Here is a 26,152-nt window from a genome sequence, read left to right on the forward strand (position 1 = left end):
AAATGTGAGAGCTGTATCCAACGGCTCTTCCACATTGACCGCATTTGTCGGGGTGGCCGCCGGTGTGGATCCTCGGGTGCTGGCTAAGGGTGTGGCTGGCCTAAATGCTTTCCCCTGAAGATGACATTCAACCGGTTTCTGTCTGTGGGAACGTGCCCATGGCCTCGAAGGGATGTATGTTGCTGTGAGCTCTTGTGCAGCAATCCCGGCACATGGCTTCTACCCCGTGTGAGTTCCTGGGCAGGAAGAAGAGCAGAGCTCTCTGAAGCAAGGGTCCCCCACCTTCTTTCCATCCCCGAGGGGCGTCTCCAGTGGTCTTACTGTGTACAGAGGTGAGCACTGCCCTGGAGTTGTTCCCCCCATGTGTATCATGTCTCCGTTCCTCGGAAGGGTGAGTTCTCTCGTGTCTCCCGAGGTTAGAGCCCCGACTAAAGGCTCTCCCACACTGGGTAGATGGGTGTGCTGCGATCCAGGATGAACGAGCTCTGATGTCCCTGGCATCAGGGACACGTGGCTGAAGGCTCTTCCACATTGTCAGCAAATACAAGGCTTGTCTTCCCAGGACACAGCACACCTGGAGTGAGTGAGGCACGTGAGACCTCTCCCGTGCTGTGCTCCAGCATTGCCCGGGTTCCTGTGCAGTGTGAACCCTCTGCTAGTGGCCAGAACACGAGGGGCTGTGGCAGGATCGCTCCCTCACGTTCCTCCCTTCTTGAGTCAAGGAACGCGTTCCAGCCCCTCCCTTCAGGAATGGTCGCTGCGTCTACCCCTGTAGGCCACTTGTAGTCGCGTGCCTTGTTCCTTTCCGGAATTCATTTAGATCTTTCTACATGGTAGCATCAAACCCCACGTCAACTGCTGATTAAATTTTTGATGTTTCTGTTTCAAACACTAGATACCCGTGAGTCGTGCTGAAGCCAGTGACTTTTCCAGACACTCGGGCGGCGGCTTGACTCGAGACCCATTTCAGCCGAGAAATGAAACTCTTCAGGTTTCTGGTGGGACAGCCCATATGCTCAGGGTCTTGGAAGACCAGAGATTGTGGGGAATGCTTAGCGTAGCCCGTGTCCAGCTCTAGTGTGGAAGGCCAGGGTTCATGACCCTGAAGCTTCCCGTTGACTTGCAGAGAAGCCGACCTTTGAGATGCCCCCGTGTGGGTCTCCCTTCATCCTTTATAATAGGGAACGAATTGCCGTGAGCTCCTGGGTCTTGTACACAGTGAGTGAGTCCTGGAACACTAGGTGAAAAAGTACTGAAGTGCTGTGTAGGGACTAACAGAATAGAAGGAGAAAAGGAAAGAGGGGGAGGGAGGAAGGAATACAAAGAACGAAAAGATCATGTAGGGAAGGAAGGAAGGAAGGGAGGGAGGGAGGGTGGGAGAGACGGCGGCTTGCAAAAGGGAGAAGAGAAACTGGTAGAGAGGCATTAGGGGAAAGAAGAATTTGAAAGTTGTGAGACAAACATCTGAGAGTAAGATTTGAGCTTGATGACAAAGGAAAGGAATGGAGTCCTTTACTCAGGAGCAGAAACCGGTTGTAGGGTGTTGGTGATGAGAACCTTTGGACCAGATAAACCTGCGAGACAAAGAGAGTGAGGGAGGGATGCTGGGGAGTTTCAGAAGGGCAACGTCAACCACGTCGAGGACCGAGAGAGGGGCCATGTGAGGGTTTGAGTGCAAGAACCACAGAAGGGTCCAGTCCTCGGAGGACACAGAATGTGCAGCGGGTGAGGTGGATGGAGTCGGAAGAGTTGACAGCAATGGGCCCGTGTTGCAGGGCTGTTTCCACAGGAGCCCTACAGGAGACAGGACTGATGTAGGAAGGAGGTTAGTATTCAAGGCCGATGGTCAAGAAAGAAGTCTTGAGACGGCTTTGCTGGCAGGAGGTGGTTTTTATTAAAGCACAGGGATATGACCCTTGGGTAGAAAGGGCTGCTTGCTGGGGTCGTGACGGGAGGCTGACTCTCTGGGATGGCATTGGGGGAGGTCAGGCAAAAGGGAAGTTTTGCAAGAACGTGGCAGTTGGACAGAGGACACCGAGGATACAGTTGACTTTGCTCTTGTGAAGGGAAGGTGGTTTTTCCTGCTAGGAAGGCATGAATTGAAAGATGGTTGGGAGCTTCCTGGAGGAATGTTACCTTCCTCCTCTCACAGGTCCTTCTCAAGGGACTGCAGGTTTGAAAAGAAACTCTGTCCTACGGACATTTCCTTCGGCCTCAGCCTCCCTCAGTGTCGTGGAGGGGAGAGAGATGTCAGGGCTTCAGGAAACGGAGATCCGGGCCTCTGGCAGGTCGCTAGGCTCTCATTAAGCGGGCCTCTTGATTCCTGCAGAATCACGAGGACGTTTACAAACCGAGGGAGACTCCGGTCTTGCCATCTGGGGAGAATCTGTTTTTTCCTTTCCTCAGCTTGAGGGCAGTCAGAGCGCCTGAGGGATGTCCCCCGTATCCCAGGTTGGGGGGGCGGTGTGGCGTGCCAGCTCCTGCTTGGTGCTCAGCTAGCCTTCTCCTCCCTCCTCGTGTGCCCTTGACCAGGACGGAGCATTGCGTGGTTAAGGTTGTTGAAGGAGGACGGTCTCATCTTCTGTAGCTTCTTCCTGCTGAATAGGGGCGTAGAGCTGTCCCTCCGCGTGGGTCGTTCCTGGTCAGGTGGGGTAGGCCCAGCTGGGGGAGGCCTCTGCTGTCAGAGTTGTAAATGGAAGAGGCCGCTGAGTGCAGGGGAGAGCCTCTCCTCCCTAAACCTCTTGCTGCTGCCAAACACACAGGCTGAGCGGGGCACGTTTTGTGGGGCCGCTGCCAGTGTTGAGCCCAGCATTGGTCACGGTCCTGTGCGTCGAAGCGACAGGGGCGGTTCCGGTGCGGCACCCTTGGGGAATCCAGCAGGGGTAGGGCCGCTGCCCCTCGAGTCGATCCCAGGGTGATCAAGGGACCCTGGCAGTGCCGCTTCGTCCTGCATGTGTCAAGCTCTGCAGGGTTGCCGGGGTCTGCAGGGGACAGCGGGAGGAGGAGCAGCCCCTGTAGCAGACAGGGGAGACAACGGGAAGGCTGCTCTCCATCCCAGTCCCAGGTGGGCCCAGCCCCAGGTCGGCCCAGTCTCCCCACACAACGGATTGTTGTGGGCCCAGGTGGTTGCCTCGTGCTCCAAGTGTCCGTCATCGGCAGGTCCCGGGCAGCCAGCTCTGGGTGTGGCGGCCGACTCAGAGGGTCCTCTCGTCTCGTCCTCGGGGCTCCAGTGCTGTCCTCTGGTGGGCTGCCCAGAAGTCGTCTCTTTGGCCTACGGAGGTCAGGCGTAAGAGAGCCGTTCCTGCAGGCGTGTTTCCCTGTGTGTTCATGCCGAATCCTCCTCCGGGCCCAAATCGGAGCCGCAAGTGGGGCCCCAGGGCCCTCCTGGCTCCCTTTGTCGGAGCACCCCAGGAGCCTTTGGTGCCTCGGGGTGGCGGGCACACTGTCCTGTGGCGCAGCTGTGGAGACAACGGGTGGAGTGGTGTGAGATAGTGAGTGGCGTGTGGTTTGGGCCATGTCTTACCAGAGGCCTGTGGGGTTTTGGGGAATATGTCTTCTGAGGTGTTGAGGTGGAGGTTTCCCTGCAGGACCCATGCATGATCTGAAGAAAGGGGAATTTCCCGTGGGCCCCCTGGGGCTGAATGAAAGCTTCACAGCCAGGGTCCCTCAGGCCCTTCCCTGAGCGTCCTTCTCCATGACGGCAGGGTCCTCCTCCTCCTGCTGGGCTGTCCCTTCCCCAGCCTCTCTGAGAGCCCTGGACGTGCCCTTCTCTGTGGAGGGAGCGTTTGCCCACACGAGTGTTACAGGTGGCGTGGCAGAGACCACGTGCTCCCGACTCCCAGGGGAAGTGAGTTCGCACAGTCCACGGGCTGTGGGCAGGTGTTGGGTGAGGTGGGAGCAAGCAGGGTGGCCTTTCCCTGGTGAATCTCCCCTGCTGACTGAGGGATCGAGGAGAGTCTCTAGAGTATGAAACTCACAAAGCAAAATGGTGCCATGAGGGGACCCACTACCTCCCACGAGGCGTCTTGGAGGCTCGGGGGACTGGAGGTGTTGGTCAGATCGTATGGGAGTGGCCGGCAGACATGACTCAGCTGGAGACCGGGCCCGACTACGTGCCCACAGGGATGCAGCGCTGGGAGGGGTGAGCTGTCCTGCTCCTGTGAGCCCGGGGGCCTGTCTTGTTTGCTCATTTCTCTCGTGCCTGAAGTGGGAGATGAGGCCACCTCACCACTGTCTCTTCGCGAGTAGTGTCGCCTGGGAGTAAGCCATCTGCTGACTTTTGCAGGGTGGGAGGGCAAGGCTTGTGTCGTGCAGAGGGAGGGGCTCAATGGGGGGCGTGGAGCCCTTTGCCAGGAGGTCACCGTGCCTAGGCTGCCTGGGGTCCAGTCCCTCCAGGTAGCCAGGGCCCTCCCTCCAAGATCAGCAGCTCCTGGACGACAGCGCCCAACCACCACAGGGAGTTGCCTGGATTAGGTGGAGGTTCCCCGTGGGATGTTCTCAGGTCTTCCTAGTGCCTGCAGGGACTGGGACCTTCCTCTCCTCTCCTCTTTGTGGTCAGAGGCTAGGGCAGCACTCCGGGTTTTGTGCGGTTTGCCGAGGTGCCCACAACAGGGACTGGGCAACGAGGGAGAACGTGTGTCCATGTTCACCGGCTCCTTTTCCTGCCCGACTCACCCCGTTCCCGAGTCCTCCTCTTCTTCTGCTTCCCTTGTCATTTGCGCCATGTCCACAGAAGGGAAGCTTCTTGAGAGCTGAGAGCAAGAGCAGAAGTGGGCATGAGCACAGACTCCCTGGCATCAGAGAACCAAGTGGGGATACTCACACCCAGCCTCCCTTCCCGAGGGCCCTCCAGCCGGGTGAGCCGTGCCCTGCCGACTCCCAGCCCTCCTCTCTGCTCTGCTGTCCGGGGCTGCTTCCCAGAGTCAGCAGTGAGGGGTCAGGGTGATGGTAGGAAAGGGGTGAGGAGGGCTGCCCGGGGATTTCATGCAGCAGTTCCGATGCAAAGCCTGAGTGCCTGCCGGAGACGAGGGCCTCCAGGGTGGGCATCGTCAAAGCAGGGAAAGGGGAAGCGCTGGGAGGAGGCGCTTATGGACAGAGGAGAGAGGAAGCCCAAGAGATGGAGGTGGAAGTGCATTACAGGCGCAGGGTGGCTCCTTCCGACGGAATCGTCGTCCATGGAATCCTTCTCCGGGTCAGAGATCAGCGAGGATGCTGGGGTTGGCCATGAGAGAGGACAAAGGGGAGTTAGTGCAGCTGGCGACCCACTGCTCTGGGGATGCTGGGCTCTGCCCTCAGTGGGGTGCGTCCCTAGCTCCGAGTCCTCCCTGGCCTTGGTCGCTTGATTTCCGCAGGGTACAGGGGGGTCTCCGGTTGCCCACCTGCTCTGCCCACCTCCGATTCTCTCCAAGACCCGGAAGCCCGGCTGTGTGATCCTTTCCCCCCTGGAGGCTGTCACTGTCCCTAAGACTGCGTCTGCGGGACTTTGTCTTCCTCTGTCCTTGTACTTGTCCTTCCCTGCTCTCTGTCTTCCTCCTCGTCCTCCTCCACCTCCTCCCCTAGAGATGCTCCATGTCCTTCCCCTGCCAAGCTCCACCAGTCCTATTGTTGTCCAGGAGGGGGCAACCATGAAAGAGAGGAGATATCCTGGGTCCCCCGGAATCAATCCCCCGATCTGTCTGTGCTGGGAGCAGTTGTCATGGGCCTGGGATTGCTGGGGAAATGCAGGGAGAGATGGCCCACCTCCTCCCCACAGCCCATGTCTGCCCAGGGACTGGGATGACCTTCCCAGGGACGTGTTTCAGGGAACGCAACGCCCTCTGTTTCCCTAAGTGTTAGAGAGGTTGAATGGAGACGGGAGCATGGGAAATTGTGCAGGCGCCCTCAGCTGTTCAGGGCAGCCCTGGAAAGCATCCATCGGTGTGGTTACTGAAACACAGGATTCCTTGCCAGTGCTCCTGCTGAGGCTTGCCAGGAATGGACGGGGTCGGGGTGTGTGTAGGGCCCTGGGCAGGCCTGAGGAACGTTTGCCGTGTGGGCATGCCTAGGGAGTGGGGAGCATGGCCAGGGCTGTGAGCGGCGAGGTGGGTTTGTGAGAGGAACCGTGACTCCCTGACCCTGCTCCCAAGAGGCTCTGTGCTATGCCTCGATGCCAGCTGGTGAGAGGTAGAGTGGACCCGGGGCAGCAAGTGTGTGAAGCAGGTCCAGCAGCCCCTTCACACAGGCCCAGGGGACCGTGGCCCGCGACAGGGGTTCTCCAGGGGAGCTGCATGGGGGCGTCCCGCCCTTGGGAACACGTCCACAGGTCAGACTCGGCTGGGGTGTGAAGGCTGGCAGAAGGTACGATTTACAGGAACCTGTGTAGTGAACCCAGGGGAAGTACGCTTTCCCTTCTGCAGCTCTGGGCATCCCCTTGAAGGTACAGCAGCGTGGAGAGAACCGGGACGGTTTGGTAGTGGAGGTTATGAGGGAGAGGATTTAGACCTGTCTTCTACCTCCTGGCTCAGACCAGAGCGTAGTGTCGCGGTTCTCTTGCCCAGTAGAGTGCGGTTGGGGCCGCCAAGTCCTGAGCATGACCAGGTCTGGGCCCGTGCCAAGAAAGATGCAGAATCTCTTGTGCACCATTCCCAAAAGGCCATGAGCAAAGAGGCCGAGCTTTGACATGTGGCAGCGGCCAAGGGAGGCACGAGCAGCTTTGATGGGAAAGGAGCCGCACAAGGAGTCGAGTGGTGATGACAAACCCAGCCTACCCTAAAGGCCCGTGGACACCTCGTCTGTTCTTTTCATCCCGAAACCGTGACATGAGCAAATCATGCCTGTGCCAGAGCATCCCTTTCCTTGGTGGTTTTTGACCCACCTTCTTCATTCTCCGGAGCGGCAGGGGCAACCCCATGTTCCCGGGAGCCATGTCCCAGTGTTCCCCTCCTTGGTGCCGTTCCCTACCTGAAGAGACTTTGTCCTCACTGGTGGAGTAGTCCTCGATGCTCTCTACCAGTAGATCTGTAAGAACTGAAAGAGGAGCAATGCCATTAGGGAAGAAACCGCCTCACCCCTTCATCCCAAGTGCGTTGAGATGTCTCTGGGCCGTGCAGCATCTGCCTGACCCTTCTGCTGTGCTTTCAGAGGTTCACGGGGCTGGCGGAGCCGGAGCCCTTGGAGGAGACGGGGATTGGAGTCTCATGCCTTCTAATGAGACCAGGACGCTGCAGCAGCCACCTCAGTGTCAGTTCTGCATGCCCATGACCGCTGTCCCCTCCCAGCGCAACCATCGGAAACGCCAGTTGTTATGGGACTCTTGACGTGTGGCTAGTGGGAGTGAGCAACTGGACGTTTTCGTTCCCTTGATGATTTCTGTGTACTGCACTGAGATAAGAAATGACTGTGTACGATGGATACTAGACAGACTCTTTCCTGGATCACTCGGCACTAGACACCAACCAGGAGCGAGAGACCAGGCCTGCTCTCCTGCGTATTTTTCGGGCATCTGTGGCTGGCGTGACAGGGACGTTGATCAAGGGAAGACGTTCCCGGGCTCACACCCACCCACCAGGTGCTGCTGGAGGTCTTTGGACCCGAAGAGATGAAGGTGAAGCCCCAGTTGCTAGAATAAGTGGGGAACGGATTCCATGCAGCACTGATCTAAAGCCTACAATGTGCTGCTCTCGGGACAGAGAAGCTGCTAGAATAGATAAGGGAACCATAAAGGAACACAAGGAGCCACGACGTTTCTGAATATGAAGAAGTCAGTGGTAGGTCTCTAGAAGCTGACCTTCCAATACCTTGGATGACTCCCCTGAGCCAACAGGAGGGTGCTGGCATACAAAGAGGCAGGGGCACCTGGGAGCCGAAGATAAATGCGCCCGGAAATGCGCTCATGTTGGCATCACGATGCTTCCCAAGAGGACCGCCCAGAAAAAGCATCCTCTTCTGAAACAGCGAACAGAGTGAAAAGGCAGCCCACAGATTGGAGACACCCTTGGCAATCCTTATTTCAGAAAAGGTGTGTTCACTGACATAAAGGAAGAACAACAAAGAAAACCAACCAAACAAAAGAAGACTGTGATTTCACCAAATGAAAGAATCGAGAAAAAGACTGGAATAGTCTGTGCTGCAAAAGGGAACAAATAACTCGGTCAGTCAGACAGACGTCGTACGAAAAGATGCTCAGCATAAGGCTTCGTGAGGGCAATGCGAATACACAGGACGCCGAGCTGTGGCATTGTAGTTAGGGTGGCGAGGACCCAAACCAGGAATTCAAACCCAGGACCCATGTTGGAAGGAGGCAGAAAATTGGAGACTTTGTATGCAATTTGTGGAATGCAGACTGGTGCAACTACCCTGGAAAAGCCCGTTGAGTGTCCTCGGAGAGCAGCGAAAGGTACTCCCGTGGATCTCGCACGTGCGAGAGAGAAAAAGAGATGTTGGAAAATCAGATTCTGTTTCCAGTACATGTTTCTCATGAGAGAAAGTCTTGTTGGCTGCCAAAGAACCCTGAAACCCTGATTTGGCTCTGTTTCCATTCCCAGGCACTGAACCCCCTTGAGTTGTCTATTGGCCCAAACCTTCCGAATCTAACAAGGCCCTCTTGCATGGACAGATGGCCAGCAAAATGGGTGGTGATTGTCCTGTCACCCCTGTTGAGGTTTGAGGTTCTTTTTGGCCACGTTGCGATGCACAGAGCACCCCACCCTTCGTTCCTGCATGGAGGGGGCCCAGGTGCCGCCAGTGATCCTCAGTCCCTGAAGACCACCTCGTTCCCCCTTGGATAGGACACCTTTTGGGCCCACCTCCAAGTGCCCCAGCAAGGACCAGTGGTGGGTGTGGGGTTTCCCTGGGAGAAGGCCAGTTGCATTCTTAGACACAGTATCTGCAGGGAAATGGTAATTCTCCATGGAGAAACACGGAGTGAATTGGCCCCATCTGTTCCCTGGCCATTGCCCCTTTGTGCGCGTCATCCCCGAACGGGCTTTTGCATGCGGCTGCCCCGGATGCCGCCTGCAGAAGGGAGGAAGTGTGTCCCAGCACTCAGTGCTTGCGATGAGGTTGGGAAGACGCATCGTGGGGCCTCTGATGCAGAGACGTACGTGTGTGTGTGTGTGTGAGTGCAGTGTCAAGAGGGAGGTGCTGTGACCATTCTTGCCCGAGACCTACCTTGGCGGGAGAGCCCCATGGACGCTGACTCAGTAACAGGGACACACTTGTGTCTTTGGGGCACAGTCTAGCCCTTCCTAGTTAGCGACGGGATTTGTTTTCTGGGGGGAATTGATGTGTTGTTGCAAGGAAAGAACACCTCTTTCAATTGTAGGTGTTGAAGAGTTTTTCCATGTCACGTTCCTGACGTGACAGTGATGGGAAACGTCCCTGAGAACGTGGACACCATTAATCGCCATTTTGAGGGGACCAGACATGTTCGAGAGCGCAGCATTCACCCACCTGACACACACACACCAACCCTGAGAATCACAGCACATGGATTCCCATGGAAACAGACCACGTGCCCAGCACCCGATCCTACAGCACCTAAGAGCAGCACGGTAGCTTCCGGGGCCAGGGTCACGAGGCCTGGGTTCTCGGTCCGGAACATGACCCTTAGTCTCGTTGCAACAGGATCTGGATTGTGGGTGGCTCTCAAGATGGAGCCTGCAAGGAAGCCCCACCTTGCCCCTTGTCCAGGTTGCTCAAAAGCAATGAGTGACTCTAGAGGACAGCATACTTACCACTAAGCTCCTTTTCCAGCCGGGCCACCTGCGATTATAGAAAAGAAAACATGATGAACATCAAGTCCTGCCTTGTCCTGTGTGCACAGCTCTTTTGGTCTCTTGGTGATGGGCAGGGTCATGGGCAGTGATATGGAATCCACCTAGAGGTCGCATGCCCTGGGTCCATTAGGTGGCACGGCGGTGTCAGTATCACCCGTGAAAAAGCTCACGACCCTGTGGACGGTAACCGCACCTGCTGTTTCCTGCAGGGTCTTTGGAATGGGGCGTCCCTGGCTAAGAGTCGCTCTCTCAAGAATCTCTCCACCAAGGACATTGTACATGCCGAGATGTTCAGATCTGATTGCGAGTATCAGGGAAATAAGGGATGCTGTACCTCACCTGAAGGAAGGCTGACTTACCACCTTGGTGAACAATGGGACCTCTCCCTCTGTGCTGTCCACGTCAAGGTCATCGTACAGGCTAGCCAGGGGATCTGGGTGGATACACACAGAGAATGTCGGGACCCCTATGGGACTCTTTGGGAATCGCTCGGGGAGCTTTGCTTGGCGTGCACGTGTGGACATGTGTGTGGAGGTGGGGAGCTCATCAGTATGGACTGAGCTGCAGTGGGCCCTTCCTGGATGGAGGACGAAAGGTCCTGGAGAGGAGCAGGGATGTGAATAGAAACTCTGCCTCCTGTTGGAGCTACAGGGCCTGGAGTAGCTGTGAAATAGTCCATCTCCAAGGCACACCTACTGCCTGCCCCCAAACCTGCACCACCTAAGAGCAGCGCAGTAGTTTCCGGGGACAGGGCCATGAAGCCACGGGTCTTTCCCCAGAAAATCCCTTTCTGTTACCCTGACCACCCTTCTCAGACCCGCCAGACCTGGAATCAGGGTGGTTCTCATCGTGGCTGCGACGAAGCCCCGACCTTGGCCCTTTTCCAGGTTGTTGCAAACAAGTGAGTGACTCTAGAGTACAGAATACTTACCGCCATCCCCTTCCAGCAGGGACACCTGTGATTTCAGAATAGAAAACAGTATGAACATCAAATCAGGCTTTGTCCTGTTTGCATGGCTCTTTTGTTCCCTGGGGCACCAGAGGAAGCCACATGGGGAAGTGTGCTAGAGGCCCGTGAGCCCCAAAGTATGACAAGAGCAAAATGAGTTCTCCACAGATGTGCCTAGTCTTCCTAGAGGTCCCACGTTTCGGGTCCCACTGGACAAAATAGGTGCCAAGGAGGAATAGCTGCTACCCGTACTAAAGCTCCCTCTCCTCCAGATGGTAGGTGATCATGCTGTGGTTGTCCCAGCCCCCCTGCAATGCCTTCGGGGTTAGGTAGCATTTGGTAACAGATTCTCTGTCAAACTTCTCCCTACCCTTTCACTTGTGCATGCTGAGATTTTTTTTTTTTTTATGTAACCTTGATTTAAAAAGCCAGAAGAATTTTGTGTCTCCCCCAAAGAAAGGCCAGCGTACCACTCTGGTGTAAAACGGGGCGTCTTCCTCTGTCGTTCCTGTTGAACGTTCACCCGCCTGTCCATCCAGCCAAGCTAGGGAGAGATCCACAGAATGGTCAGTCCAATGGTGGAGCTCGGTAGGAAGAGCTCAGGGAGTTTCGCTTGGGGTGGGCGTGCCCGGGAGTGTATGGCGACGTTGGGTTGCGTGGGTATGGACTGAGCAAGCTGCTGCTGCATCGAGAGAGGTCAGGGCAAGGAGCAGGAACGGAGGGAGAAATACTGGCTCTGAACTCGAGCTACAGGGAATGGAATCAGGGTGACCTCGTCAAGCCGAAAGTGGGTAAACACTAAGACACACGGTCCGTTGTACTGACGGGCAAGCTCTTCCAACCAGCGACTGTGTCGTGGTCATTGTCAAGACCGATTCGTGGCCGCTCCCACCTATCTCTCACCTCTACTAGGAGATTGTATTTGTGCAGAAGAATGCTGTGTGGCAGGGTTGCATTCAATGCAAGCACAAGTACCCTAGAGGTTTCTATTTGTCCCTGAGTCATGCAGGGACAAAGACCCAGGATTTCTACGTACTGACATCTGACCATTCCAACAGAGTCCCCATCCACAAAGTGCTGATTCTTCCCAGTCTTCCTTTCCTGTGACATGTGGGTGTGTCCTTGGAGTCCGCGGGACCCAGTTTCCCGGGACCCACCTCCCCCAGTCAGGACCAGGCAAGTTCACGAGAGAGCGGAGGCCAGGCGAGAGAAGGGCGCTCTCTAACCTGGCCATGTAGCAGATTGTCAGGAAGTCGGATCGGGCCCCGAGCTAATGATGAAGCTTTCCTGGCTATTGCCATTTGCCAGTGAGCCTTCCCTCTGTGCGTTCAAGATGGGAGCGTTTTTGTAAGGCTGGTGGTGATGTCTGGGTCGACTAAAGTAGCTTCTGATTCCTTTGTGTTTTGACCCTGTCTTAGAAACATCCCGAGCTAGGACAGATGTGGGCCCCTTCCTTTCTCCCCATCCCTGTCTGAGGAAAGGGAATCCTGAGCAACCCTCCAGGTGGAGCTGGGGTCAGGGAGGGATGTGGTGTCCTAGGGGGGTGTGTGCAGCGGGGATGAAGGAGGTTTGGCTTTGAAACTTTGACCCGTGCCGTCAAGTCCATTCAGTGGGAGATGTCTTCTGGTGAAACTCGACGGAGTCCACACAGCCACATGCCCGGTCCCGTCGCATCGACCCACGCGAAAACAATCCCCAACCCTCAGACGCACCAAGCACACCGCCCGCATGACCTACTGGTTTCCAGGGACTGTAGCACAGGGTCCTGGTTTTCTGCAGGACACTCCGTTTGTTCAGTCCGCCCCAGCTTCCGTTCCCGGGAGGAACTCAGAAGGGGGGAAGCTCTCCAGACCAAAGGAGGAGAGAAAGCCCTACCTTGATCTTCAGCTACATCTGTCTCCCTAAAGGGAGTGATGGGGGAATAGGCATATGGGCCATATCCGGTGACCGCCTCCTGCAGCTGGAGAAAGGGAAACCCAGTGAGGATCCCAGCACCCTGTGCACACCGTGTGCACACATCTCTGTGCCCTTGGTGTGTGTCGTAAGCAAGCTAGATGGGATGCGGTCATTGAGTCTATGATCCAGAGGAGGAGGAAATGACCTCCCGAAAAGGCTCCGGCTTGTTATGTCAAAACTCCCCCGTCCATTTTCTTCAGCAACTCATTCCAAAGCCATTTCCCATAGACAGAATGACCTGGTGGAAAATGCTCACAACCATCCATTGCCTAAGCAATGATGGTGATGTTTTCTCCGTGCCCGTCTCAATCCGCTGTCCATTAATGGTATAAACACATGGCAGGCTCTCAGCACCAAGGACATTGTCTCTCCCCTCTGGCATGTCCATGCTCAGATGTTCATGGAAAGAGAAATCAAACACTGGCTGTCCCTCAGAAGCACAAAATGACTTTAGCGAGGTGACCAAACGGTTCATACATTGAAGCTTCTGCCTTCAGCTCAGGACTTGATCCTAGGGTCCTGGGATGGAGGCCCACATTGGGCACCCTGCTTGAAAGGGGAGCCTGCTTCTTCCTCTCCCTCTGCTACTCCCCCTGCTTGCGCTCTCGTGCGCACTCGGTCTGTTTGTCTGTCTCTCTCTCTCTCTCCTTCTCTTTCTGTCTTAAATAAATAAAAAGTTGAGGAACAATGAGTTTACCTGAGGCAGAGTCGGAGTTTCCTCCTCAGCCCTCAAAGTGGGTAGTAGCTCTTCCATCAGGTCATCGTGGAGAGCTAGGAGGATACAGAGGCACCGTGAGGACACTGGTGAGGCTGCTCAGGAAGTAGGCGGGGATTTTGGATGGATGAGGACAGGAGGGGAGTGTGTGCGTGGGGGAGCGTAGGAGGTACGGGCCGCACTGCTGCCGGGCCTTGTCCTGGTGCAGAGGGGAAGGGATGGGAGAGGAGCAGGGAGGAAACGCGAAGAGGGTTCTTGTCTTTCTAGCTAAAGTGAGCCCGATCAAAGCCAAATAGCCAGTCCAGTACATGGGAAGCCTAAGCTGGCTTCTGTGTGAGGACCGAGTCCCATAGCCTCTCCTGACTGACGTGCCACTAAGGCGTCCCACACTGCTGCTTTGGACATCAGCTCTGGGCCCAAGATCCCCACCTGCTGCGACTATATGCATCACGTCTCTGTAAGATTTTGCACGGCATAAAAAGAAGCCTCACTTGCCAGGCTGCATTCAACCCTCAGGAAAGGAGCCTAGTAGTTTGCTTCACTCATCCTTTCTTTGTCTTCAGAAAATGCCATGTGCAACACTGGAGAGCACGGACATCTTAGCTTCTGTAAACAGCCGGCACCGTCGATGAGTGTGATAGATTCCTTTCACTGTTCTTGAGCTGTCCTGTGTGTGTGTGTGTGTGTGTGTGTGTGTGTGTGTTTCCCCTGAAGACAGTGTCTGTCCGAACCCTCCCAGGTGTTCTGACCAGTGGAAAGTTGCTTACACAGAGGAGTCTTGTTGGAGTGTGTGTTGATAGGCTGTCGGTCTGCTTTGCAGGAGATTTGCTCCGGGGATGTTGCGTCCAAAGCTTCCACCCAAGCTTGACCTTGCTTTCCTATTGGCTAGTGGTATTTGAGTGTGTGCTTAGAGAATCTGAACCTTCCTGAGGCTTAGGGAAATCTTATCAAGTACAGTCAGTTCCCTCCGTGATGCTTTTCTGCCATTGGTTGGTCGTGTGTACACACTGAGACCGGCTATGACTGATGTTGCCCTGTTCTGTCCTCCACGGGTCCACACGCTTTCCAGCCATGTGGGCTTGAGCACGAGGATGTGGCTTTTCTCTGTGCACTTGACTCCAGGGACCAGGCTGTAATCTTTAACGTGGGCTTCTAAGCTTGCCCTGGCTTCTGTGTCCATGGAAGCCACTGTGTCATGTTGGGTCCTGTGGGGGACCATCATAGAATCTAGGTATTTGGCTGTGTGCACAGATGCTTATGGCCCTTTGCTAGCTAGCACCCATGGTACATCATGACCCCCTGGCTGAGGGACTAACACAGGTGGGTAGGCCAGAGCAACTTTCAGATTGGAACCTGAGCTCCAATCTTGGCTTTCCAAGTAGGAGGTCAAGGGTTTGGTCCCTTCATCTCTGCACCATGCCCGTCTCAGGAAATCAAAGGGAAATGTCCTCCAGGTACAGCTGTGGTGGGTAGGGGAAGGAGTATGTAAAGTGTGCCAGGGTGATGAGAGTGTTTTGGAAGGGGGACACTGTGATTGTGGTGGAAGTGTGAGAAAGATCTCCTGGGAAAGGCACACAATCATGTTCCCAAGCATAACGCATGGGGACACATACACACACCTGCACACCCCCACGCACACCCCCACGCACACAGGGCCTTCATCCGACGTGCACACAGATCAGCCCTTCCCTATGTACGAGTTCTTCCAGGCCCTGTTCGACGTGGTGACCGTGCCTCACCGGACAGTCTCGGTCAGTATCCCCCAACCCCCGTTCCTTGTTGGAACCCAGAATCAGGGGGCAGGCTTCTTTGTACTCTAGATTTCCTCCCAGAGCCCGATGGTCTTAAATACGTACAGCTGTCCTTGCTCCCAGCGTCTACCTGCGATTGGGGAAAAGGAAACACAGTGAGGATCCCAGCATCCTGTCCGCTGTTGGGCCAGCTCTTTGGTTTGGGGAGGACTTCAGGCAGTTAATTGGATGAGGTCCCGTGGTTGAGTCCATGTCCCCCCACCCGAGTTCAGGAGGACCGTTTGAATGACGCTGGAGCATCATTCAATCTCCGAAGTCCATTCTGATCAACAGACAGAACGTTCTCTTTCAAGGAGAAACCTTTTCTGCTGAAGAAGGTGTTTGATCCCATGGAGTTTGTAACTGAGGCTGTCCTGTGTCATCACCCTTTTTGGGTCCACTGTGCGTAAGAGGTCAGACCCAGGATTCTTCTATGAGGGGAGGCTGCTGCCCCCTTCCCCTGGGAGGTAAAGTGCCCGATGTTCATCAAACTCCACTGATGGAAGAAATCAAGGAAGCACCATTTATGTCTCTGAGAAAGAGAGGTGAGCTTACCTCAGGGAGAGTTGGGGGACCTTCCTTTTTCCAGCCCCTAGGAAGGTCCTTGGACTGTCCCTCCACCCGGTCTAGGAAAACAGAGAGGAGCTGTCAGGACATTGGCTGCGCTACTCAGGAATGACTTGGGGAGTTAAGTCTGCTGGATGTGGATGCGGGGCCAGAGGGAATGGACGTGAAGGGTGACCAAGCAAGGCCTAACTTGCCAGTGGGCCAACAGTGTTGGACACAGTGGTAGAGACAGTACACAGTGCTGTACACAAAACACAGAGGAGGGGAGCAGGATGGAAAAGGGAAATGGGGCCTTGGCTTTCTAACGGAGGGGATGTCATCAGTGGGAACTCTCAGCGTCTGTCTGGGAAACACTCAAGGCACCCTGGGTTTCAGGGCGCAGTCCCCTGAGCCTTCCTGCCCACTGTGAAGCCAAGCCAGCTTGCCACTTCTTCAGCTGGTCATGGGGCCTGTTCAGCTGTCTCCCCTGCACCTCTGCTGTGTGACCCTATCGCTCCTCTGTCGTGCCTTGGAGTAGTGGGTTTTTCGGTGATGGAATCTAAGTACTGGGGATGGTTGTATTTGTTAGTACGCGTCCGTTCGGTGACAGTGCTGACATCCGTGATGCTTTGTAGACCGCACTGCCATCTACGGGGAGAACGTTGCCATCCTTTCTCATGGCACCTCTGTACCCGTGACGACATGACCGGCCCTCCCCGTTTCCTCCCTGCACCGTCCCTTCCACTTTCTGGGTCTCCGAATATCCCTACTGGAGTGTCCTCAAAGCCTGGGATCGTGTCATGTACCTCTTTCCTTGTGTGCTTGCTTTCAAAATGCGTGTTAGGTTTCCAGGGCCCATCTGTTTCGTAAAATATTGGAAACCTTTGTTTCTTCTTGCGCCTGAATTGCACTCCATGATGTGTATGGATGCCATTGAATGTGTTCTTTCCTCCTGTGATGGATTTGGGGGCAGTGCCTGTCTGGGGCTATTGGGAACCCAGCTGTGTGAGACATTAGTGCGCAGATTTCTGTGTTTCCAGAATGAGAAGACGTCACCGAATGCATTGGCCCCATTTGTAGAACGGTAACCACGTGGAATGTACTGGGTACTTGAGTTCCCCAAATGTGGCTAGGTCGTTTTGTTCCATTGAAGATACGTAGCACACCCATGTAAGATGTGGCTAATGGGCGGAAGTGAAGGGGGGACATCGTGAAACCTCCTGTCATATTCTGGCCCATTTTTCTGTTCAGCGGAAAGCATAGTCTCTTCCTTCCTACACATCTAAGAACCATGTTTCCTGGGGAGACCTGTAGGGACCTGTGTGTTCCAGAACGACCTAAGATCTATCCCTTCAGCTAGTAGACACTTTTTTCCTGTGCCCCTTGGGTCCAGTTTGAATGAGGATCTCATCGTGACTTGTGGACTTAAAAGGGGACGGACGGACGGCATAGAGGACAATGGCTACCAGTGAAATCGGAGGACAATGTGTCTCAGCAGTTTTAAAGGCTTCGGTTATGTATGTGCTAGTGAACGACAGAATGCGTCTCCAATCTACGTAATGAGTCAATCCCCAAGGTACCTTCCTTGGTGTCCTTGATGATGTACACCTCATCATGGAAGGAGAACCGGACTCTCTTCTTGGGTCCTCGTGGAGGGAGGGGCGTGGGTGGGGGCGTCTCCACATCCTCGAGGAGACACTCCCCACAGATCTCTGGGAGACGCACAGAAATAGAGAACAGTGTCGGCACCTTGTCATCAGGAGCCCATAGGGGGATTGGACATCCTTTCCTTCTGGTCCATCCGTCTCCTGCCCCTACTCGCCAGGTGCCCAGCAGGCATTCCTCCCTCCAGGTGGGACTTAGGAAGAGGTCACCATGTGCTGTGCTCTGAATTCAGCCCCCTCCCACACCCACAGGTTCTGTGGGCAACGGCTTGTATGGAGCAGAGACAGGACAGAAACGCAACAGAGTGCCGTGAGCACGCGTGACGGCCTCAGTCACAGCCATTGAGCAGCCACACCTACCCGAGAGTGTTCCCCAGAACCCTCTGTGCCCGCTTCCTTGCCCTCCGGCCTAGACGTTAGTGTGCCGCCACGGTGTCCCTAGTGATTGAGTCCAAGGAGCACCTGGGACCTAGGGGAGTATGGGATGCTGCCCAGCCGCTCGGCAGGTGTTGAGGAAGGGACCGCCTAGGGACTCAGCTAGATGGCTGGCTGTGGTTGAAGCCACAGTGGAGGACAGTGGAGGGCCCTGATGAAGGATTGATCTGGGACAGGAATGTTGTCGTTTCCCTGTGGCCGGAGATCCCCCAGCCCCTGACACCAACCCACGGCCCCTGAGGAAAGGTCCTGAAGCCCTGAACCAAGAGCTGCCCTCACAATCTGAAATTCCTCTGTGCCAGTGTTTCTGTAGGGGAGAGCGAGGGCCACGAGACCAGCCTCAGTCCTCACTCACATCTGTGTTTGGGGCCCTGACATCAACTATGTGGCGGTTTCTGCCCAGTGGGGCCCTAGTGAAGGACCAGGAACGGGTAGCATGGGCCACGTTCCCTCACCTCTCTGCAAGGTCAGCCCAGTCGCCAAGGCTGTCCTGAAGGCCAGTTGCAGCCCACGGCTCCTGGGGTTCTGCTTGGCTCCCAAGGTGATTCAGACTCCCAACGGTCACATAGGACCCCGTCGAGAACTCGCTTGCCTTCCGCTCCCAAAGGTTACACTTTGACCCCACCAAGAACACGCTTGCCTTGAGCTCGCCAGTCCCGAGGAGCAGTCGATGGTACGAACGAACATGGAGGTGGCCATGTGGGCTGGCCATGTGGGGTGGTTGGTTTCAGGAAGGAGACGGATGATGCTGAGGGGCCCGCTCTTGCCATGCGGACTGCTCTGAGGAGCCTGGATGGAAGTGAGGCTACCCTGGCTGGCGTGAGTCCCTCCCTACTCTCTCATTTTTGCCAGCATCCCCTGTCTACTCTCAGGTCTCTTGATCCCCTCTGGAGACTGTAGGTTAAGCGGACAGTCTCCTGTCTCCCTCCCTAGGCCGGGCCTGGAGAACCCAGCCCCAGCAGTACCTTTGAGACCAGCAGACAGTCCACTGTGCAACTGCCGTGTGTTCTGTCCACCCACCCGGTGGCACAGCCCGTTCCCGTGCACTCCCCGGCATCAAGCAGACGGCCCGTGAAACCCTGCACATCAACCCATGAGACCACCCCGCTATCTTCCAGGGTCTCTCTCCTTCTAAAAACAGCTGCATTTCGACCGCTGACCCTTCCTCTCCGATTTTGTCGTGTCCATCGGGAAGAGGTGACCGGCAATTCCTCCCCCTCAAATGTGGTGCCTGGGTCGCACCCAGGTTCTCCTGATCCGGGGACAGCAGTGTGGCGTGTGACCTGTGTGTTGTCCCTTTAGGACTGTGTCCGAAATGGGTATTCAGAAAGAGTACGGTTTTCTGAACGTAGAAGTACTTTAAGGATGGCAGCTTCCCCACGAAATCCTAACGAAATCACCCAGACAAACGAACAAGCACAGGCATCGAACCGGGTGGAGGAATCAGAGGGTGGAGCGGAAAAGCCAAAGGGAAGAAGCCTGTCTCTGTGAAAGGGAGGCAACCAGCTCGAGAGAAGAGAATTGAGAAAATCGATAGGCACATACCCGTACAACAGCAGTTAAGATTCCCCATCGTGGGGACCTCTACAGCCGCTCACCAAACCGCCACGGCCTCGGCTCACAGAGTGACAGTTGAAACGGAAGGATGGATGCGTGTCATCAGGTCACCGTGGCGATGGCTCATGACAGAACTCTGAGGGTGAAGGCATCCCTGCACACTGTGGGGTCATGGAGGGAAGTGGGTTGGAGAGGAGTCGTTAGATGATAGGCATTGAGAAAGGCACTTGTTGTGGTCAGCACTGAGTGGTGGAGAGAAGTGATGAGTCCCCGAGTTGTACTGCAGAACGCAATACTGCGCTGTATGTTAACTACCTGCATTTTTGGACATTCAGAAAAGGAGACTCCTGAGGGCACCTAGGAGACTGAAATGTTCATTTCACTATCTGCTACTCTGGAAAACTCCTCTGTTTATACGAGATTGTTTCACAAAGTCTCTCCAGGAGTTCTTGGGTGGCTCAGTGGGTTAAGTCATAGATAGTTTAATTAAGTCAAAGATAGTTTCTTATTTAATGACCTTTTGAAAGTTGTAAGAAACCAACATTAAACATTTATTTTTTTATCTTGGCTTCGACACCCCCATCTCTTTTTTCCAGAGTTTCTTGGATTTTCTGACCTCAGGGGATTAATAGTGTTCACAGGAAAACAGAATAATAATGTGGCTTGAGATTTTTAATTTTTAGTTTTTCCCACATCAGTTCTGAAAAGGCCATAGTGTTTCCTCCTTTAGGTTACTGGTAAATGTTCAACTCATCTTCTCATGTTTTTAATTTTTCTGTGTCACAGAACCTAAATTGATGATAAATCCAGAAGGAACAATTGTTTACATTCACTCAGTGAAGAGTATCATGTCTAAGCTCAACATCTATCGGAGCCACACATGGACATGTAAGTATCTTGTATGTGGCGCTGTGTAGGCAGGTAAATCCAGGAACTACAAGGCAGGCCAAGTCTCTTCTAACTTCCTTCTTCCTTCCTTCTTCCTCAGCTCTCCCTCCTCGACTCAGAGCAGAAAAGGAACACATCCCAGGTGAGCTTTTTGTTTGTTTATTTCCACTTTGTTTTATTTATTTATTTATTCATTATTTATTTATTCATTTATTTGGGGGGGGGTCTGTGACAGGGTTTTATTTTTTTATTTACTTTTAAAAAATTTTTTCAATTTATTTATGTTCAGCAAAACAGTATTCATTATTTTTCCACCACACCCAGTGCTCCATGCAATCCGTGCCCTCTATAATACCCACCACCTGGTACCCCAACCTCCCACCACCCCCGCGACTTCAAACCCCTCAGATTGTTTTTCAGAGTCCATAGTCTCTCATGATCCATCTCCTCTTCCAATTTACCCCAACTCCCTTCTCCTCTCTAACACCCCTTTTCCTCCATGATATTTGTTATGCTCCACAAATAAGTGAAACCATATGATAGTTGACTCTCTCTGCTTGACTTTTTTCACTCAGCATAATCTCTTCCAGTCCCGTCCATGCTGCTACAAAAGTTGGGTATTCATCCTTTCTGATGGAGGCATAATACTCCATAGTGTATATGGACCACATCTTTTTTATCCATTCATCCGTTGAGGGGCATCTTGGTTCTTTCCACAGCTTGGCGACCGTGGCCCTTGCTGCTATAAACATTGGGGTACAGATGGCCCTTCTTTTCACGACATCTGTATCCTTGGAGTAAATACCCAGGAGTGCAATTGCAGGGTCATAGGGAAGTTCTATTTTTAATTTCATGAGGAATCTCCACACTGTTCTCCAAAGAGGCTGCACCAACTTGCATTCCCACCAACAGTGGAAGAGGGTTCGTTCCCCTTTCTCCACATCCTCTCCAACACATGTTGTTTCCTGTTTTGTTAATTTTGGCTATTCTAACTGGTGTAAGGTGATATCTCAAGGGGGTTTTAATTTGGATCTCCCTGAGGGCTAATGATGATGAACATTTTTTCATGTGTCTGATAGCCATTTGTATGTCTTGATTGGAGAAGTGTCTGTTCATATCTTCTTCCCATTTTTTGATATGTTTGCCTGTTTCGCGTGTGTTGAGTTTGAGGAGTTCATTATAGATCCTGGATATCAACCTTTTGTCTGTACTGTCATTTGCAAATATCTTCTCCCATTCCGTGGGTTGCCTCTTTGTTTTTTTGACTGTTTCCTTTGCTGTGCAGAAGCTTTTGATTTTGATGAAGTCCCAAAAGTTTATTTTCGCTTTAGTTTCCTTTGCCTTTGGAGACATATCTTGAAAGAAGTTGCTGTGGCTGATACCGAAGAGATTACTGCCTATGTTCTCCTCTAGGATTCTGATGGATTCCTGTTTCACGTTGAGGTCTTTTATCCATTTTGAGTTTATCTTTGTGTACGGTGTAAGAGAATGGTCGCATTTTATTCTTCTACATATAGCTGTCCAGTTTTCCCAGCACCATTTATTGAAGAGACTGTCTTTTTCCCACTGTGTTTTGTCGAAGATTAATTGACCATAGAATTGAGGGTCCATAGCTGGGCACTCTACTCTGTTCCACAGTCTATGTGTCTGTTTTTATGCCAGTACCATGCAGCCTTCCCGTTGAGATCAGGAACAAGACAAGGATGCCCACTTTCACCACTCCTGTTCAACATAGTATTAGAAGTCCTAGCAACAGCAATCAGACAACAAAGAGAAATAAAAGGTGTCCAAATTGGTCATGAAGAAGTCAAACTCTCTCTCTTCGCAGATGACATGATTCTTTATATGGAAAACCCAAAAGACTCCACCCCCAAACTACTAGAACTCATAGAGCCATTCAGCAATGTGTCAGGATACAAAGTCAATGTGCAGAAATCAGTGGCTTTCTTATACACTAACAATGAAAATACAGAAAGGGAAATTAGAGAATCGATTCCATTTACGATGGCCCCAAGAACCATAAGATACCTGGGAATAAACCTAACCAAAGAGGTAAAGGATCTGTACTCGAGGAACTACAGAACACTCATGAAAGAAATTGAAGAAGACACACAATGATGGAAGACCATTGCCATGCTCTTGGATCGGAAGAATAAACATTGTTAAAATGTCTATACTGCCTAGAGCAATATATACTTTTAATGCCATTCCGATCAAAATTCCACTGGTATTCTTCAAAGAGCTGGAGCAACGAATCCTAAAATTTGTATGGAATCAGAAGAGACCCCGAATCGCTAAGGAAATGTTGAAAAACAAAAATAAAGCTGGGGGCATCACGTTACCTGATTCCACTTTGTTTTAAAATGAGTTTTCTAAAATTTGAAAGGATTCATATTTTTAAAACAAAAAAAAATAGAGGGGCTCCTGGGTGGCTCAGTGGGTTAAAGCCCCTGCCTTTGGCTCAGGTCATGATCCCAGGGTCCTGGGATAGAGCTCCACATCGAGCTCTCTGCTCAGCAGGGAGCCTGCTTCCCTCTCTCTCTGTGCCTGCCTCTCTGCCTACTTGTGATCTCTGTCTGTCAAATGAATAAATAAAATCTTAAAAATAAAACCGAAAAGATAGAAATAGGCAAGAATTACTTGAAGGGAGGTGTATCAAGTATATCAAGCAAATTCAAAGAACAGTTGGTAGAATGAGAAGCAGGACTCTTAATTTCACAGAGTTGTGCAAGTTGTAAAACTTCCTTTGATTTTCCTAATAACAACACTAAAATAGCCTATAATCATATCTGGTAGACACAGCATTGTACTAGAAGTGTATGGATGCTTTTCAGGGGACCGAACAATGAGGCCTGAGTGGACAGCTCTCTCATGGTCCTGCTTGATCCAGGAATAGGACTTTGAAGATCTGGTGGAATGGAGGGACCACGTGTCCTCCAGATGACTCTCCCTAAGTGTTTGTGTCCGCTTGTTCACATCTCTAGCTTGAATAGCCGCCTGTTCCGGCTTTGGTTTCTGCATTTCTCATTCATATTTCAACTTCATGAATGCATTTTTGCTTCTTCGACATTCAGCTGAGTCAGCTCTGGAAAAAGCTACCAAATTGTAGTCAAATCCAGTTTTTGGCTTTAGTCTTACTTGACCATCCTGCAGCATAACCCTCAGTCTCTGTTGTTTCTGAAACCTGCCTGCTAGCTTTCCTTTCTTAACTCTGATACATCCCCTTACTGTTCCTCACAAAGTTGTCTTTCCCTTTTGCCCCAGACGTTGCCTCTCCTTGGGTTTGTTGCCCAACCATCCTGGCTCACTGCTTTTCTTCAGTCTGTGTTTTTTCCTGACTGGTCTTCACTCTCTCTCTCTCTCTCTCTCTCTTTTTAATAAAATACTTCTGAATTAGTAATAACATGGTTAAAGGTTAAGTGATGTTCCCTCTAGGAAGGGTGACATTTTTCATCTCAACTGAGACACTTCCACTGAGAATGAAAGTGGTTCCATAAAGTTATAATGGGACAACTGGCTATATCGGGACAGTCCCAGACAAACTGGAGTTATGGTCCTCCTGCTGTAGATATCTGTCTGTTTTGTTTGTCCTACCAGTGCTGCTTTTTTCAGGTAAAAGATACTCTTGTATGCCCCCTACTGTTATTTAGAAGGGAATCCATCATCTTTAGGGCTTTCCGAACTTAGATGCAGCTGTACACCGCTGGCATCCTGTTAAAATGCAGATATTGATTTAGTGGATCTGGTGGGGGCCCTGGGTTTTGCATTTCTAAAACGCCCCCAGGTGAAGCAGACTCTGCTGCTCAGGGAGCCACACTTTGAGTAAGGAGTTTATACATGATTTTCTGTTCCTTCTTTGCTTTTTTGTCACTTCTTAAAAGCCTGTCCCAGACATCTGTATCTAAACAGAACATGTATTGTTTCTTTGTTATAGCTGACAGTAATTCAAGCATGGACGTTCCATAGTTAGTTAACTGGTTATTATTAGTTATGCACTATTTCAAACCTTTTGCTATTACAAACCATGTTCTAGTGAATGACCTTGTACGTATAGGTTTTTTCTATCTGATAAATTCCTAGAAGTGCGCTGCCAGGTCAACGGGTGCATAGAATTGATAACTCGATCATTCAGGATTGTGGTACCATTTTGTGTCACTCCCATCGACACCGCATCCGTGCTTGTTTGTCCACAGCTTCACCCGTAGAACATGTGGTTCAACTTCTGGAATTTGGGCCGTGGAAAGAGAAACATGGTATTTTATGAAGTTTATCTCTGCAAGCTTCTTAACTATGAGTGAGGTTAAGTATTTTTTCATGTATCTGAAAGGTGTATTTACGTTTCTGTGAACCCTCTTCATATCTTTTGCCCATTTTGCTCTTAGGTTTGTGGCTTTTTTTGTTTTTCTTCTTCTTCAGTGTCTAGCTCTTTATAGATTAGGGATACTAGTGCTTGTCCATTTTATGGGTTGCAAACTCTTATTTTATGGGATGTGATTTGTCTTTTGATAGTTGACGCTGGTGTTTTCTCCCCCATGCAGGTATTTTGTTTCAGAATGCGACCTTTCACTTAGTCATTTCTTTAGGCTCCCCTTGGCTGTGACAATTTCTCAGACTTCCCTTGTTTTTGATAACCAGGGCAGTTTTGAGGAGTACAGTTAGGTGTTTTGTAGAATGTCCCTCAATTGGGAATTCTCTGCTGTTGTTTTCATGATTAGACTGAGGTTATGGGTTTCTTGGAGGAAGACCACAGAGATAAAATGTCTTTTGGTCTTATCATATCAAGGGTTAGTGCTCTGGACATGACTTACTACTTGGTTTTCTCTGTCCTCATACTGTACTCCTTGGAAGGAAGTGGGCTATTACACTATACCACTTACACTATACCTCCTTCCTGTTGGAGTAGCTACACAATTATGTACATAAATTATCAGGAATTCTGCATAGGAGATTTTTCTGTTCTCTCCTATTTACTAATCCATTTATATCAGCACAAATTCATGGCTAGTTATTTTATATTTTGGTTCTAGTACAATGACACCTTGTTCCTTTAGTTGCTCAAGTTGTTCCAGGTTGGTTAGTAAAAGCATCTTCTAGTGGCACCCGGGTGGCTGAGTTGGTTGAGTGTGTCTGACTCTTGATTTCGGCTCAGGTCATGATCTCAGGGTCCTGCGATCCATCCCCAGGTTGGGCTCTTTGCTGAGTGTGGGGCCTGCTTGAAATTCTCTCTCTCTCGGGGTGCCTGGGTTGCTCAGTGGGTGAAAACCTCGGCCTTCGGCTCAGGTCGTGGTCCCGGGGTCGTGGGATCGAGCCCCACATTGGCCTCTCTGCTCAGCAGGGAGCCTGCTTCACCCTCTCTCTCTGCCTGCCTCTCTGCCTACTTGTGATCTCTGTCTGTCAAATAAATAAATAAATAAATAAATAAATAGAAATTCTCTCTCTCTCTCCCTGTGCTCCTCCCTGCTGCTTATGCTTTCTCTCCTTTTCCTTCTCAAAAACAAGTAAATAAATTTTTTTAAAAGCACCTTCTGTCGCTTCCTGTAGCTATTGACATACCCGGTTATTGTTTGAATATTTCTACCTTACTCTGTGGCAGTAGATTTTCCAGGTGCATCTTATGTCTTTCTTGCCCTAGAATTAGCCATTTTTTCCCCCTAAGTAGTTCTGGTTCTTTTCATTGGAGCATAGTATGAGAAACCAGGATTGGGGGACTAGGTGTGTCTGTTGTGACTGTTAAGTCATTGCTCAAAGACCCTCTTCAGCTAACTGAACAGGGAATATGTGTATACTCACTCATGTATATACACGTGTCTATAAATATTTTAATATGTAACCATCTGTATGTATAGTAAGCTAAGTATTCACACTGTTGTAAGCATTATCAGATGGAGCATTCTAAC

The 26,152-nt window shown here is 51.9% G+C and overlaps 2 protein-coding genes across 7 annotated transcripts in view; one reads left to right on the forward strand and one right to left on the reverse strand.

Annotated features, from left to right (window-relative positions):
• Positions 1-26,152, forward strand: part of LOC131829021 (uncharacterized) — an 89,358-nt gene that overhangs the window by 27,665 nt on the left and 35,541 nt on the right. For 3 of the 4 annotated variants that reach the window (XM_059170354.1, XM_059170355.1, XM_059170356.1), the window contains exons 5-6: positions 20,154-20,255; positions 20,356-20,397. In XM_059170354.1, the coding sequence (XP_059026337.1) occupies positions 20,154-20,255; positions 20,356-20,397 (144 nt within the window). Of the gene's footprint in view, positions 1-20,153; positions 20,256-20,355; positions 20,398-23,051; positions 23,470-26,152 lie in introns of those variants that run through there. The other variant, XM_059170358.1, reaches the window with a different exon arrangement.
• LOC131829023 (uncharacterized) lies at positions 1,380-19,441 on the reverse strand. Of its 3 annotated transcripts, XR_009352668.1 has the most exons (9): positions 19,356-19,441; positions 17,292-17,423; positions 15,721-15,791; positions 15,232-15,256; positions 13,358-13,431; positions 11,175-12,664; positions 10,687-10,711; positions 10,115-10,188; positions 9,726-9,741 (listed from the first exon to the last, which is right to left on the reverse strand). XR_009352668.1 is itself a non-coding variant. In XM_059170362.1 (7 exons), exons 2-7 carry the CDS (start codon positions 10,277-10,279, stop codon positions 3,326-3,328), a joined length of 543 nt encoding a protein of 180 aa, XP_059026345.1. In that variant the 5' UTR covers positions 10,280-10,711; positions 11,175-12,410; the 3' UTR covers positions 1,380-3,325. The 3 variants fall into 3 exon arrangements, 2 of the variants coding, with proteins under 2 accessions (XP_059026345.1, XP_059026344.1); XM_059170362.1 differs by lacking the exons at positions 13,358-13,431; positions 15,232-15,256; positions 15,721-15,791; positions 17,292-17,423; positions 19,356-19,441 and adding exons at positions 1,380-3,458; positions 4,675-4,751; positions 5,138-5,211; positions 6,940-7,005 and having other exon boundaries at positions 9,714-9,741; positions 10,115-10,711; positions 11,175-12,410; XM_059170361.1 differs by lacking the exons at positions 9,726-9,741; positions 10,115-10,188; positions 10,687-10,711; ... (4 more) ...; positions 17,292-17,423; positions 19,356-19,441 and adding exons at positions 1,382-3,458; positions 4,675-4,751; positions 5,138-6,409.

Source organism: Mustela lutreola, chromosome 4, assembly GCF_030435805.1.
Source record: "Mustela lutreola isolate mMusLut2 chromosome 4, mMusLut2.pri, whole genome shotgun sequence".
NCBI classification, from domain to species: domain Eukaryota; kingdom Metazoa; phylum Chordata; class Mammalia; order Carnivora; family Mustelidae; genus Mustela; species Mustela lutreola.

Bases quoted from the DNA above. Each gene is read 5' to 3' on its own strand.
- LOC131829023 (XM_059170361.1), bottom strand. From the start codon at position 5,626: ATGGTTGCCCCCTCCTGGACAACAATAGGACTGGTGGAGCTTGGCAGG. The intron at 4,752-5,137 runs GTAATGCACTTC...TCTTGCTCTCAG, and splicing joins GAAGGAGCCACCCTGCGCCT to CTCTCAAGAAGCTTCCCTTC. The intron at 3,459-4,674 runs GTGAGTCGGGCA...TTGTCTCCACAG, and splicing joins GAGGAGGACTCGGGAACGGG to CTGCGCCACAGGACAGTGTG.